The sequence below is a fragment of the Myotis brandtii genome, unplaced genomic scaffold, assembly GCF_000412655.1.
Source record: "Myotis brandtii unplaced genomic scaffold, ASM41265v1 scaffold1162, whole genome shotgun sequence".
NCBI lineage: Eukaryota > Metazoa > Chordata > Mammalia > Chiroptera > Vespertilionidae > Myotis > Myotis brandtii.
In genome coordinates this window covers 153,851-168,360 of record NW_005354021.1, presented here as the reverse complement: position 1 = coordinate 168,360, position 14,510 = coordinate 153,851, and the positions used below count along the sequence as shown (strand labels likewise).

The 14,510-nt window shown below is 35.9% G+C and overlaps 1 protein-coding gene across 7 annotated transcripts in view; it reads left to right on the top strand.

The window, feature by feature from the left end:
- TRAK2 (trafficking protein, kinesin binding 2) overlaps positions 1–14,510 on the top strand; it is a 64,775-nt gene that overhangs the window by 26,366 nt on the left and 23,899 nt on the right. For 3 of the 7 annotated variants that reach the window (XM_014528671.1, XM_014528663.1, XM_014528660.1), the window contains exons 3-4: positions 1,300–1,494; positions 8,425–8,619. In XM_014528671.1, coding sequence (XP_014384157.1) covers positions 1,300–1,494; positions 8,425–8,619 — 390 coding nt within the window. Of the gene's footprint in view, positions 1–568; positions 637–1,299; positions 1,495–7,358; positions 7,399–7,693; positions 7,762–8,424; positions 8,620–13,766; positions 13,878–14,510 lie in introns of those variants that run through there. The other 4 variants (XM_014528676.1, XM_005858222.2, XM_014528680.1 and 1 more) reach the window with 4 other exon arrangements.

Here is a 14,510-nt window from a genome sequence, read left to right as displayed (position 1 = left end):
CTTAAGCTACATAATCTTTACTCCCTGGAATGGAGATAAGAAACGCCCTAACCTTTGGAATAGAAATTGACAGGATTAAAATCAACTGGTATAAATACAGATGTAACAAGACAATAAAAGACAGAACTTGGCTGGAGATCCTGGCTAGGCTACTGATCAACTGAACGCATTCTCCGTGTCATTCCTTCTTCGCCGACTCTGTCCACACCTCTGGGGATCCCTGGACCTGCTGGGATCGGACCCCAACAATGAAGCCACAGCATGTCCTTCTAGGTGCATAGGGTTGTCTAATATTGTCAGCCTTCTTGTAATTGATTTATTAAATTGTTATTGTTAAGTTAAAGTCAAGTAGTAGAAATTTACTCTCTTAGGGTGTTATTTCACTTTGTTGTTCTTTGCCAGAGTTAGGACATGTTTCTTTATATAACCCACAAAGGAAATACTAGATCTCTTAAAAAAGTGAGGGGGTTGGTGTGACATCCGGTATTTTCTCTATGTTAAGCCCTAGTATTTTAAGCATGTTACAAGGGATAACTTTCCTTTTCTTGTAAATGGCTAAATTTGAAAGGTGTTAAATGATGGGCAGTGTTTGGGACAGAAAGCCAGGAACAAGCACGCAAAGGCAGAGAAGCCCAGGTGAGTTCAGAGATATGAATGACGGGAGGGAGTTAGGGTGTGCAGGTGAGAGCAGTGATCTGAAAGGTATTTAGGAAGTTCAGTGTACCACATATTTCAAATAAAAATGAAGTACTTAGTCCAGAACCAGTGCAAGAACACTGTGCTGGAATGTTAATGTAACAGTTAATATTTAACCAGTAAGTGTTAATTTTTTTTTATATCTAGCTAATTTTTCCAGATTTTAAAGAATCCTCCCACAGAGTTTAAATTCTTTTACTAAAGAGGATGTAGTTTTATTTCTTTAGAACTACTTTCTGCTAGTTGTTTTGTGCTGCCTTTAAGCCTATACATTTTTGAGATCAGATCTCTTTTAGCCAGCACTAACTAGATTGACAAGGAGGAAATAATAAATTTGTCTAAATTTATTTTAAAGTTTAAAAACATATACACTAAGCAATATATTTTTACATATTTGTGGTATTATTTTTACTGTAGAAGTTCTCATATTAAAGTAGCCCAGAGAAAGACCAACTATAGTACTAGGATACATACATTAGTAAAAATTAGTGGAGAAATGATCTTGGCTAATATATACTTTCACAAAATGAATTTCACTGAATTTTTTCTGTAGCCTAGTAATTGAAATATATTGGATTCATTTACATGAACTCTCTTCTTTAGATGTCTGCTCCAATGAGGATCTCCCTGAAGTTGAGCTGGTGAATCTGCTGGAAGAACAGCTACCCCAGTATAGACTAAAAGTGGACTCTCTCTTTCTATATGAAAATCAAGACTGGACTCGGTCCCCACACCGGCAGCATCATGCTTCTGGCGCCCTCTCTCCAGTCCTTGCTGAAGAGACTTTTCGATATATGAGTGAGTATTTTTTTATCCTTTTAGAGTTTGTCCATTGAAGTAATCATCATGAGTATCTTGGTATTGGTTTTTAAAACATTTGACAACTCTAGCCATTGTTTGGCGATGATTCTATGTGTTATATCTGAATACAAAAAGTTTGTCACTCTTACGGCTCTGAGTGTCCAGGGTTGCAAGCATATCCAGATGTTCCCATTTCTTCCATCTTTTATTTGATATTTTCTCACACTGAGTAGAAAGGGAACTTTTAAAAAAGTAGTGAAATCATTTAAAATTTAATATTCCTTTATGTCTCTTGACACTTACTATCCCAATAGTTTGATATCCTAAGCCATCAGCTTTTTCACTCTTATCTTCCCTATTAAACACAGTCACAGGAACTATGTCAGTCTTTAAGAAGCATAGTTCTTGGACACATATGTGGTTTTAATAATGACAAGGAAAAATAAATGCACATTACGTAGTAATCTTCATTATTTACTTAAGAATCCATAGAGAATATTTCAGTGAAAGGCTAAACCAGATTGTTCTGAAAGTAAGTCTGTTTTACACCAAACTCTTAGAAATGACAAAATTAAATAGAATATTTTTTTTAACTAAAATATGGAGATCTTTTTGCTTTTCACCTAATTCTAAAGATCTGCATTCAGGCTGTACTTACTTTTTCCTTATTCCCTATAGAAATTTTGTTTATATAATAGCTGTTATAATCCTCCTATATAATAAAAGGCTAATATGCAAATTGTCCCCTCAGGCGGGAGTTCAGCTGACTGGGAGTTCGAGCAGGGGGCAGGACCAGCCGGCCAATCTCCTATGTCCCCTCCCCCTGGCCAGCCCGCCGGAACCCCACCCACACACGAATTTGTGCACCAGGCCTCTAGTATATAATAAAAATCTGTAGGTTCCACGTTATGTTTGTGAAATATTTTTTATTTGAATTAGATATGAGGTTGTGTTAGATCCTAGACATTTTCCTAGTCCATGCTCTGTGTTTTTAAAGATTGTGGCTGGAGAATGATGGTTGTGAAATACTCGTTTTCATAGTAATCATTAACTTGCTTTTAATAGTAGTTTCCTGGAACAAGGTTACTCACTGCTCAGAAAGAATTCTAAATATTTTTTAAACTTGAATTGGAATATCAAGAAACTCAGATAAGACTGTATTTCTGTCCCCAATAATTTTTTTAAATAGCTGAATATTAAACAAGGCTCTTACGGTTTTTCTAACTTTCTAGTTTAAGAAGTGGCTTGCTTGAGATTTTCTAGAAAATGCTTTTTTAAAGGAACACTATTTTTTATTTCCATTTCCCTTTGTTCCATGAGTTTTTTGATTTGTGAGAAGAAAATTTCAAACTGAAATTTCATCATGATAAATTCAGTTTGTCATTATTTTGATAAAATGGCACAGAAAGTATCCCTTAGTTTATGTTCTTTGTCCTGTAAGTCACGGAGGGATAGGGAGGCACTGTAGCTAGAAAGATGTCTTAAAGATTTAATGGAGTTATTTTTAGGATGAATTTTTTTTTTTAACCTGGGAAATGAAAGATTTTTAAATACTTGGTTTTTAGGACTTTATATAAAACAAACCATAATGTTCAAGGGAGCCATTTAAAACGAGATTAATGGGATGTTACAGATCTGTCCTTCAGATCCTGGAAAACACTCCTGCTCCATTAGTTGAATGGTACTGTTTTTACTTAACTTTGAAAATTAAACTCTATACTATATGTTGATATACCTGAGATCATGAAGCAAATAAACTGGGATTATAATTGCCTCACTAATACTTTATCTTTGTAATTTACTTTCATTTCACTGTTATTTTAAAGGTATCAATTCTTTGGGTTAGCAGTTCACTCTAATATAAATAACTTCCATTATGAATTTTCATCTTATGAATGTAAAAGATAAGTGATTTGCTCTATTTAGCAAATTGACCAAGGCTTTAAAAAGCAAGATACAAAACATTCTCTTACCCTTTCCCACAGTTTTCTATCCCCTTGATATTTCAAGATTGGTGGTTTTAAATAATTATGTGTCCTGGTAAGCCATCCTTGGGTTCAGCCTCTTCTTATCCTTACTTCCTGCACATGCCAGTAGATACTGTGCTCATTAAAGTGAATTTTAACAAACTATAAAGAAGTGGCACCTTCTCTCTTACATAATGTAAAGAAATTGAAAGAGCTGTGAGAAGAAGATCAATTTGGAAGGAAACATGGGTTTTGGGTTGGGAGCCTATCTCACATGATACTGGTTGTTCTCAAGTTCCCACCAAACAAACTGGAAACTGGAAAGAAGTTGTTTACTTTAAAAATAGATCATGAGAGCAATGAATGGGTCCAATAAACTAGTTCCATCTTAGTCCCCACCATGCACACAAAGTTTAATATTGGTAGTTCCCATCCTGAAAAAATGTGAGATTGAGGCAGTTGATGCAGAATAAATAAAGTAAGTGCTTGTGTATATTACCCCCATTTTTTTTTCAGGAACATTAAATTCTCCAAATATTACACCAAAAATGTTGAATATTGATTAACAACCTTCCAAAACCAAGTTACAAAATTGTTCTTTTAAAAAATATGTTTATCTATATGTCAATTGTACCTCAATACATTTTTTTTTATTATCTCCCTGATGAATATGGTTTTGTTATTATTGTTGTTATTTCAGAGAATTAGGTTAGGGAAGTTCATGTCTGGAAATAAGCAAGAAGCATTGCTAATTTCTGTACCATTTAACAAATTTCTATTTTAACCGCTAAGAACTGAAGGGAAAATAGGATTTTATAGAAATTACTATAATAAAGTCAGCCTGCTTGACTATCTCTTCATTCCTGGTTAGAGAATTACAGTTAATAGTCTGTGGTGTTAGAAGCATTTAATCTCAATGCCTAAATGCCAAGAGAACTTGTAAGAGCTGTGCCCTGAGTACTTTTGAAATCTTCCCAAGCAACATGTCTTTATCAGGAATATGTGATAAGGAAGAGAAGACAGAACTCATTAGGCTGCAGAGAGGAATCCATTGTGTTCCTTCCTATATGCTTTGTGACTGACATCAGTGGAGCAACTCTGCAATTGAGCTGGCTCAGCCTTTGGGGCTTGGTAGTATACAGCCTGTTTCACATAAAACATAAGAATTGGAAAATTCTGGTTGCATTACCTAACTTCTTTGCCATAATACATATTGAAGCATTTTAAATTTTACTTTTGCAACCTCTTAACAAGAACTATTTTTTTTATTATAAAGATAACATTTATTCATGGAAAATTAGCAAAAAACAGAAACAAAAACAACAGATCAACTATAATCCCTACCCAGAGATAGCCACTATTAACAGTTTAATGTATATCCTTCCAGCTTCTCCTATATGTAGATAATGCCCACACTTTGAAGAACAGAATTGGGATCTGTGCTGTTTTAGAACATGTGGATACTCGAGTACCTCGTCAGATAAATGCCTTTTGATCTTGGTGGGACTGTGGTAGAAAGAGCAGGATGGTGTTAGAGCTCCGTACTAGGAATGAGCAGACCCAAGTTTTATCTTCTGACCTTGTGAGCTGGGGTTGTTATCACCTCATTATTATCCTGGCTTTGCCACTAATGGCTAGCTTTGTGGTATTAGACATCATATACAAGTAATTCCTCTCAGTCAAGATCCCTCATACAAGAAAATGAGATCATTAAATGAGATTAACTTCTTAAAGTTCAGCTTTAAATTCTCAAGCAGTGACAGATGGTTTTATATAGTACTGTGTCTTTCATTTTCTCTTCCTCTTTCATCATGTGTGACTTGCAGCTCACAGCTGTTTTTTACATCCTTAACTTACTGGCTTTACTTCAAATTAAATTTGCCACTTCATTTTCAACTGTGGTCAGTTATGTAAAATGAACTATGTCATGTTTTTTTTTTTAATTGTATAAAATTGTTTTTAACTGAGTCTTATTATTCTAAAAATAAAAGGCCACGGTAAGAGGCAATAGGCATTTATTTGAGATCACAAAAAATAGCTGTTCAGGAAGCACTGATTCAAGCAGAAACCCAAATAGTGTTCTGATTATGGGGTGAAGGCAAGGGGTTTTTTATGAGAAAGAGAAGGGAAGTAATTATATGAATACTAGAAGCCCAGTGCACGAAATTCGTGCACGGGTAGGGTCCCTAGAGGCTGCCAGCTGTTGGCCAGGGCGCCTCCCTTCCCCTGGCCTCCAGCCGCCAGCGGCCCCGCCCCCTGGTTGAACTCCTGGTCGAACTCCCAGTCAAGGGGACAATTTGCGTATTTTAGGCTTTTAGTATATAGGACAAGGAAGGAATTTCTATTAGTGCCAATAAGCTACCGAATTGTGAAGATTTCTTAAACCCAAAAGCCTGTTTTCCTTAATCCTGTGGTTAAATTATGGAGTCACTTTTTCTACTTGTAAATATAAATTCTTTTCAAGTGAAAATGTTTCTTTTTAGTTTTTTGTTTTGGATAGTTTTTCTTCTTTTAAGTTTTCTTATATTCAGTTTAAAACTCCTTTTTTTTAGCTATCTTCTAATATCAACATAGCACTTTGTTTTACTTTTAACTAGGAATAAGATTATCATTAATAATTAAGGTCTGAGTAATTCTCAGATTCATTTTAAGCAATGATGCTAGGAAGAAAAATTACAAGCTCAGATATAATAACCATGTCTAATGGTGCCTTTTGGGCAACTTCAGGTATCAAGATGTGTCTAAAGAACTACAAATGACTTAAATCATAGTATTTGCTGCCAACTCAGTGAATTATTTGCAGAGAATTTAAAATCAGGGCTATTTCATACATACCAGTTGTGTTTAGAGAGTAATAGCTGTAAATAGTTGTATGATAGTCAACAGTTTTGATCAATAAATGATCATATTTGAACCTCCTAATGACCTTGTGCGATGCATGTTATGGCCTCCATATTATAAATACAGAATCTGAATCTCAGAAGGAGGGTTAAGTGACTTGTTCAAGCTCACTCAAGCTTTTCTGCTCCAAAGTCTCTGGTTTTTTTATTTCTTCAAGACAAAGTAATTATAAAAACCTGTCAAACATAAATCTGTATCATGTAGTACACTCCAAAGTCAAAAGATTCCTTTTGTATTATGCATCGTTTTCAGCTGAAAAAGATATTGCTTATTATGACTGGAGTTACTGGAGTAATGTTTGTCCTTCTCTTTGGAGCAAAATTATCCAAGTGCATTGACAGTTTCTGAGTTTATGAGGTGCAGAAATACTGGGCTTGAATTATGCAGTTAATAATCTATATATATAAAAGCCTAAGCGACCATTATGACCATATGACCAGTTGACTGGTCGCTATATGATGCGCACTGACCACCAGGGGGCAGATGCTCAACGAAGGAGCCACCCCCCTGGTCGTCAGTGCGCTCCCACAGCCAACCTCCTGCAGCCGGTCAACCTCCTGCGGTTCCTCCCACCAGCCAGCTGGCCCCAATCAGGACTGGGTGAGATGGCCCCGATCACTGGCCAGGCCAAGGGACCCCACCCGTGCATGAATTCGTGCACTGGGTCTCTAGTATAGATTTATTTTATAGCAATAGTCTAGATATGAAGATTATCATAACAGGTTTTTAATTAAGCTAAAAATGATTATGGTCATAACAACTTAAGCTACATAATCTTTACTCCCTGGAATGGAGATAAGAAACGCCCTAACCTTTGGAATAGAAATTGACAGGATTAAAATCAACTGGTATAAATACAGATGTAACAAGACAATAAAAGACAGAACTTGGCTGGAGATCCTGGCTAGGCTACTGATCAACTGAACGCATTCTCCGTGTCATTCCTTCTTCGCCGACTCTGTCCACACCTCTGGGGATCCCTGGACCTGCTGGGATCGGACCCCAACAATGAAGCCACAGCATGTCCTTCTAGGTGCATAGGGTTGTCTAATATTGTCAGCCTTCTTGTAATTGATTTATTAAATTGTTATTGTTAAGTTAAAGTCAAGTAGTAGAAATTTACTCTCTTAGGGTGTTATTTCACTTTGTTGTTCTTTGCCAGAGTTAGGACATGTTTCTTTATATAACCCACAAAGGAAATACTAGATCTCTTAAAAAAGTGAGGGGGTTGGTGTGACATCCGGTATTTTCTCTATGTTAAGCCCTAGTATTTTAAGCATGTTACAAGGGATAACTTTCCTTTTCTTGTAAATGGCTAAATTTGAAAGGTGTTAAATGATGGGCAGTGTTTGGGACAGAAAGCCAGGAACAAGCACGCAAAGGCAGAGAAGCCCAGGTGAGTTCAGAGATATGAATGACGGGAGGGAGTTAGGGTGTGCAGGTGAGAGCAGTGATCTGAAAGGTATTTAGGAAGTTCAGTGTACCACATATTTCAAATAAAAATGAAGTACTTAGTCCAGAACCAGTGCAAGAACACTGTGCTGGAATGTTAATGTAACAGTTAATATTTAACCAGTAAGTGTTAATTTTTTTTTATATCTAGCTAATTTTTCCAGATTTTAAAGAATCCTCCCACAGAGTTTAAATTCTTTTACTAAAGAGGATGTAGTTTTATTTCTTTAGAACTACTTTCTGCTAGTTGTTTTGTGCTGCCTTTAAGCCTATACATTTTTGAGATCAGATCTCTTTTAGCCAGCACTAACTAGATTGACAAGGAGGAAATAATAAATTTGTCTAAATTTATTTTAAAGTTTAAAAACATATACACTAAGCAATATATTTTTACATATTTGTGGTATTATTTTTACTGTAGAAGTTCTCATATTAAAGTAGCCCAGAGAAAGACCAACTATAGTACTAGGATACATACATTAGTAAAAATTAGTGGAGAAATGATCTTGGCTAATATATACTTTCACAAAATGAATTTCACTGAATTTTTTCTGTAGCCTAGTAATTGAAATATATTGGATTCATTTACATGAACTCTCTTCTTTAGATGTCTGCTCCAATGAGGATCTCCCTGAAGTTGAGCTGGTGAATCTGCTGGAAGAACAGCTACCCCAGTATAGACTAAAAGTGGACTCTCTCTTTCTATATGAAAATCAAGACTGGACTCGGTCCCCACACCGGCAGCATCATGCTTCTGGCGCCCTCTCTCCAGTCCTTGCTGAAGAGACTTTTCGATATATGAGTGAGTATTTTTTTATCCTTTTAGAGTTTGTCCATTGAAGTAATCATCATGAGTATCTTGGTATTGGTTTTTAAAACATTTGACAACTCTAGCCATTGTTTGGCGATGATTCTATGTGTTATATCTGAATACAAAAAGTTTGTCACTCTTACGGCTCTGAGTGTCCAGGGTTGCAAGCATATCCAGATGTTCCCATTTCTTCCATCTTTTATTTGATATTTTCTCACACTGAGTAGAAAGGGAACTTTTAAAAAAGTAGTGAAATCATTTAAAATTTAATATTCCTTTATGTCTCTTGACACTTACTATCCCAATAGTTTGATATCCTAAGCCATCAGCTTTTTCACTCTTATCTTCCCTATTAAACACAGTCACAGGAACTATGTCAGTCTTTAAGAAGCATAGTTCTTGGACACATATGTGGTTTTAATAATGACAAGGAAAAATAAATGCACATTACGTAGTAATCTTCATTATTTACTTAAGAATCCATAGAGAATATTTCAGTGAAAGGCTAAACCAGATTGTTCTGAAAGTAAGTCTGTTTTACACCAAACTCTTAGAAATGACAAAATTAAATAGAATATTTTTTTTAACTAAAATATGGAGATCTTTTTGCTTTTCACCTAATTCTAAAGATCTGCATTCAGGCTGTACTTACTTTTTCCTTATTCCCTATAGAAATTTTGTTTATATAATAGCTGTTATAATCCTCCTATATAATAAAAGGCTAATATGCAAATTGTCCCCTCAGGCGGGAGTTCAGCTGACTGGGAGTTCGAGCAGGGGGCAGGACCAGCCGGCCAATCTCCTATGTCCCCTCCCCCTGGCCAGCCCGCCGGAACCCCACCCACACACGAATTTGTGCACCAGGCCTCTAGTATATAATAAAAATCTGTAGGTTCCACGTTATGTTTGTGAAATATTTTTTATTTGAATTAGATATGAGGTTGTGTTAGATCCTAGACATTTTCCTAGTCCATGCTCTGTGTTTTTAAAGATTGTGGCTGGAGAATGATGGTTGTGAAATACTCGTTTTCATAGTAATCATTAACTTGCTTTTAATAGTAGTTTCCTGGAACAAGGTTACTCACTGCTCAGAAAGAATTCTAAATATTTTTTAAACTTGAATTGGAATATCAAGAAACTCAGATAAGACTGTATTTCTGTCCCCAATAATTTTTTTAAATAGCTGAATATTAAACAAGGCTCTTACGGTTTTTCTAACTTTCTAGTTTAAGAAGTGGCTTGCTTGAGATTTTCTAGAAAATGCTTTTTTAAAGGAACACTATTTTTTATTTCCATTTCCCTTTGTTCCATGAGTTTTTTGATTTGTGAGAAGAAAATTTCAAACTGAAATTTCATCATGATAAATTCAGTTTGTCATTATTTTGATAAAATGGCACAGAAAGTATCCCTTAGTTTATGTTCTTTGTCCTGTAAGTCACGGAGGGATAGGGAGGCACTGTAGCTAGAAAGATGTCTTAAAGATTTAATGGAGTTATTTTTAGGATGAATTTTTTTTTTTAACCTGGGAAATGAAAGATTTTTAAATACTTGGTTTTTAGGACTTTATATAAAACAAACCATAATGTTCAAGGGAGCCATTTAAAACGAGATTAATGGGATGTTACAGATCTGTCCTTCAGATCCTGGAAAACACTCCTGCTCCATTAGTTGAATGGTACTGTTTTTACTTAACTTTGAAAATTAAACTCTATACTATATGTTGATATACCTGAGATCATGAAGCAAATAAACTGGGATTATAATTGCCTCACTAATACTTTATCTTTGTAATTTACTTTCATTTCACTGTTATTTTAAAGGTATCAATTCTTTGGGTTAGCAGTTCACTCTAATATAAATAACTTCCATTATGAATTTTCATCTTATGAATGTAAAAGATAAGTGATTTGCTCTATTTAGCAAATTGACCAAGGCTTTAAAAAGCAAGATACAAAACATTCTCTTACCCTTTCCCACAGTTTTCTATCCCCTTGATATTTCAAGATTGGTGGTTTTAAATAATTATGTGTCCTGGTAAGCCATCCTTGGGTTCAGCCTCTTCTTATCCTTACTTCCTGCACATGCCAGTAGATACTGTGCTCATTAAAGTGAATTTTAACAAACTATAAAGAAGTGGCACCTTCTCTCTTACATAATGTAAAGAAATTGAAAGAGCTGTGAGAAGAAGATCAATTTGGAAGGAAACATGGGTTTTGGGTTGGGAGCCTATCTCACATGATACTGGTTGTTCTCAAGTTCCCACCAAACAAACTGGAAACTGGAAAGAAGTTGTTTACTTTAAAAATAGATCATGAGAGCAATGAATGGGTCCAATAAACTAGTTCCATCTTAGTCCCCACCATGCACACAAAGTTTAATATTGGTAGTTCCCATCCTGAAAAAATGTGAGATTGAGGCAGTTGATGCAGAATAAATAAAGTAAGTGCTTGTGTATATTACCCCCATTTTTTTTTCAGGAACATTAAATTCTCCAAATATTACACCAAAAATGTTGAATATTGATTAACAACCTTCCAAAACCAAGTTACAAAATTGTTCTTTTAAAAAATATGTTTATCTATATGTCAATTGTACCTCAATACATTTTTTTTTATTATCTCCCTGATGAATATGGTTTTGTTATTATTGTTGTTATTTCAGAGAATTAGGTTAGGGAAGTTCATGTCTGGAAATAAGCAAGAAGCATTGCTAATTTCTGTACCATTTAACAAATTTCTATTTTAACCGCTAAGAACTGAAGGGAAAATAGGATTTTATAGAAATTACTATAATAAAGTCAGCCTGCTTGACTATCTCTTCATTCCTGGTTAGAGAATTACAGTTAATAGTCTGTGGTGTTAGAAGCATTTAATCTCAATGCCTAAATGCCAAGAGAACTTGTAAGAGCTGTGCCCTGAGTACTTTTGAAATCTTCCCAAGCAACATGTCTTTATCAGGAATATGTGATAAGGAAGAGAAGACAGAACTCATTAGGCTGCAGAGAGGAATCCATTGTGTTCCTTCCTATATGCTTTGTGACTGACATCAGTGGAGCAACTCTGCAATTGAGCTGGCTCAGCCTTTGGGGCTTGGTAGTATACAGCCTGTTTCACATAAAACATAAGAATTGGAAAATTCTGGTTGCATTACCTAACTTCTTTGCCATAATACATATTGAAGCATTTTAAATTTTACTTTTGCAACCTCTTAACAAGAACTATTTTTTTTATTATAAAGATAACATTTATTCATGGAAAATTAGCAAAAAACAGAAACAAAAACAACAGATCAACTATAATCCCTACCCAGAGATAGCCACTATTAACAGTTTAATGTATATCCTTCCAGCTTCTCCTATATGTAGATAATGCCCACACTTTGAAGAACAGAATTGGGATCTGTGCTGTTTTAGAACATGTGGATACTCGAGTACCTCGTCAGATAAATGCCTTTTGATCTTGGTGGGACTGTGGTAGAAAGAGCAGGATGGTGTTAGAGCTCCGTACTAGGAATGAGCAGACCCAAGTTTTATCTTCTGACCTTGTGAGCTGGGGTTGTTATCACCTCATTATTATCCTGGCTTTGCCACTAATGGCTAGCTTTGTGGTATTAGACATCATATACAAGTAATTCCTCTCAGTCAAGATCCCTCATACAAGAAAATGAGATCATTAAATGAGATTAACTTCTTAAAGTTCAGCTTTAAATTCTCAAGCAGTGACAGATGGTTTTATATAGTACTGTGTCTTTCATTTTCTCTTCCTCTTTCATCATGTGTGACTTGCAGCTCACAGCTGTTTTTTACATCCTTAACTTACTGGCTTTACTTCAAATTAAATTTGCCACTTCATTTTCAACTGTGGTCAGTTATGTAAAATGAACTATGTGTTTTTTTTTTTTTTAATTGTATAAAATTGTTTTTAACTGAGTCTTATTATTCTAAAAATAAAAGGCCACGGTAAGAGGCAATAATTTATTTGATGAGATCACAAAAAATAGCTGTTCAGGAAGCACTGATTCAAGCAGAAACCCAAATAGTGTTCTGATTATGGGGTGAAGGCAAGGGGTTTTTTATGAGAAAGAGAAGGGAAGTAATTATATGAATACTAGAAGCCCAGTGCACGAAATTCGTGCACGGGTAGGGTCCCTAGAGGCTGCCAGCTGTTGGCCAGGGCGCCTCCCTTCCCCTGGCCTCCAGCCGCCAGCGGCCCCGCCCCCTGGTTGAACTCCTGGTCGAACTCCCAGTCAAGGGGACAATTTGCGTATTTTAGGCTTTTAGTATATAGGACAAGGAAGGAATTTCTATTAGTGCCAATAAGCTACCGAATTGTGAAGATTTCTTAAACCCAAAAGCCTGTTTTCCTTAATCCTGTGGTTAAATTATGGAGTCACTTTTTCTACTTGTAAATATAAATTCTTTTCAAGTGAAAATGTTTCTTTTTAGTTTTTTGTTTTGGATAGTTTTTCTTCTTTTAAGTTTTCTTATATTCAGTTTAAAACTCCTTTTTTTTAGCTATCTTCTAATATCAACATAGCACTTTGTTTTACTTTTAACTAGGAATAAGATTATCATTAATAATTAAGGTCTGAGTAATTCTCAGATTCATTTTAAGCAATGATGCTAGGAAGAAAAATTACAAGCTCAGATATAATAACCATGTCTAATGGTGCCTTTTGGGCAACTTCAGGTATCAAGATGTGTCTAAAGAACTACAAATGACTTAAATCATAGTATTTGCTGCCAACTCAGTGAATTATTTGCAGAGAATTTAAAATCAGGGCTATTTCATACATACCAGTTGTGTTTAGAGAGTAATAGCTGTAAATAGTTGTATGATAGTCAACAGTTTTGATCAATAAATGATCATATTTGAACCTCCTAATGACCTTGTGCGATGCATGTTATGGCCTCCATATTATAAATACAGAATCTGAATCTCAGAAGGAGGGTTAAGTGACTTGTTCAAGCTCACTCAAGCTTTTCTGCTCCAAAGTCTCTGGTTTTTTTATTTCTTCAAGACAAAGTAATTATAAAAACCTGTCAAACATAAATCTGTATCATGTAGTACACTCCAAAGTCAAAAGATTCCTTTTGTATTATGCATCGTTTTCAGCTGAAAAAGATATTGCTTATTATGACTGGAGTTACTGGAGTAATGTTTGTCCTTCTCTTTGGAGCAAAATTATCCAAGTGCATTGACAGTTTCTGAGTTTATGAGGTGCAGAAATACTGGGCTTGAATTATGCAGTTAATAATCTATATATATAAAAGCCTAAGCGACCATTATGACCATATGACCAGTTGACTGGTCGCTATATGATGCGCACTGACCACCAGGGGGCAGATGCTCAACGAAGGAGCCACCCCCCTGGTCGTCAGTGCGCTCCCACAGCCAACCTCCTGCAGCCGGTCAACCTCCTGCGGTTCCTCCCACCAGCCAGCTGGCCCCAATCAGGACTGGGTGAGATGGCCCCGATCACTGGCCAGGCCAAGGGACCCCACCCGTGCATGAATTCGTGCACTGGGTCTCTAGTATAGATTTATTTTATAGCAATAGTCTAGATATGAAGATTATCATAACAGGTTTTTAATTAAGCTAAAAATGATTATGGTCATAACAAAGCTACAAAAAGTCTTACAAGTCCTATTCCTTATTTATTGACTAGAGGCCTGGTGCACGAAATTCATGCACAGGTGTGGTCTCCTCAGCCCAGCCTGCACCCTCTCCAATCTAGAACCCCTTGGGGGATGTCTGACTGCTGGTTTAGGACATGGTAGTATATTGAACTAAACGGGCAGTCGGACATCTCTCTCACAATCCTGGACCACTGTTTCCTAATCACTCACCTGCCTGCCTGCCTGGTTGCCCCTAACTGCCCCC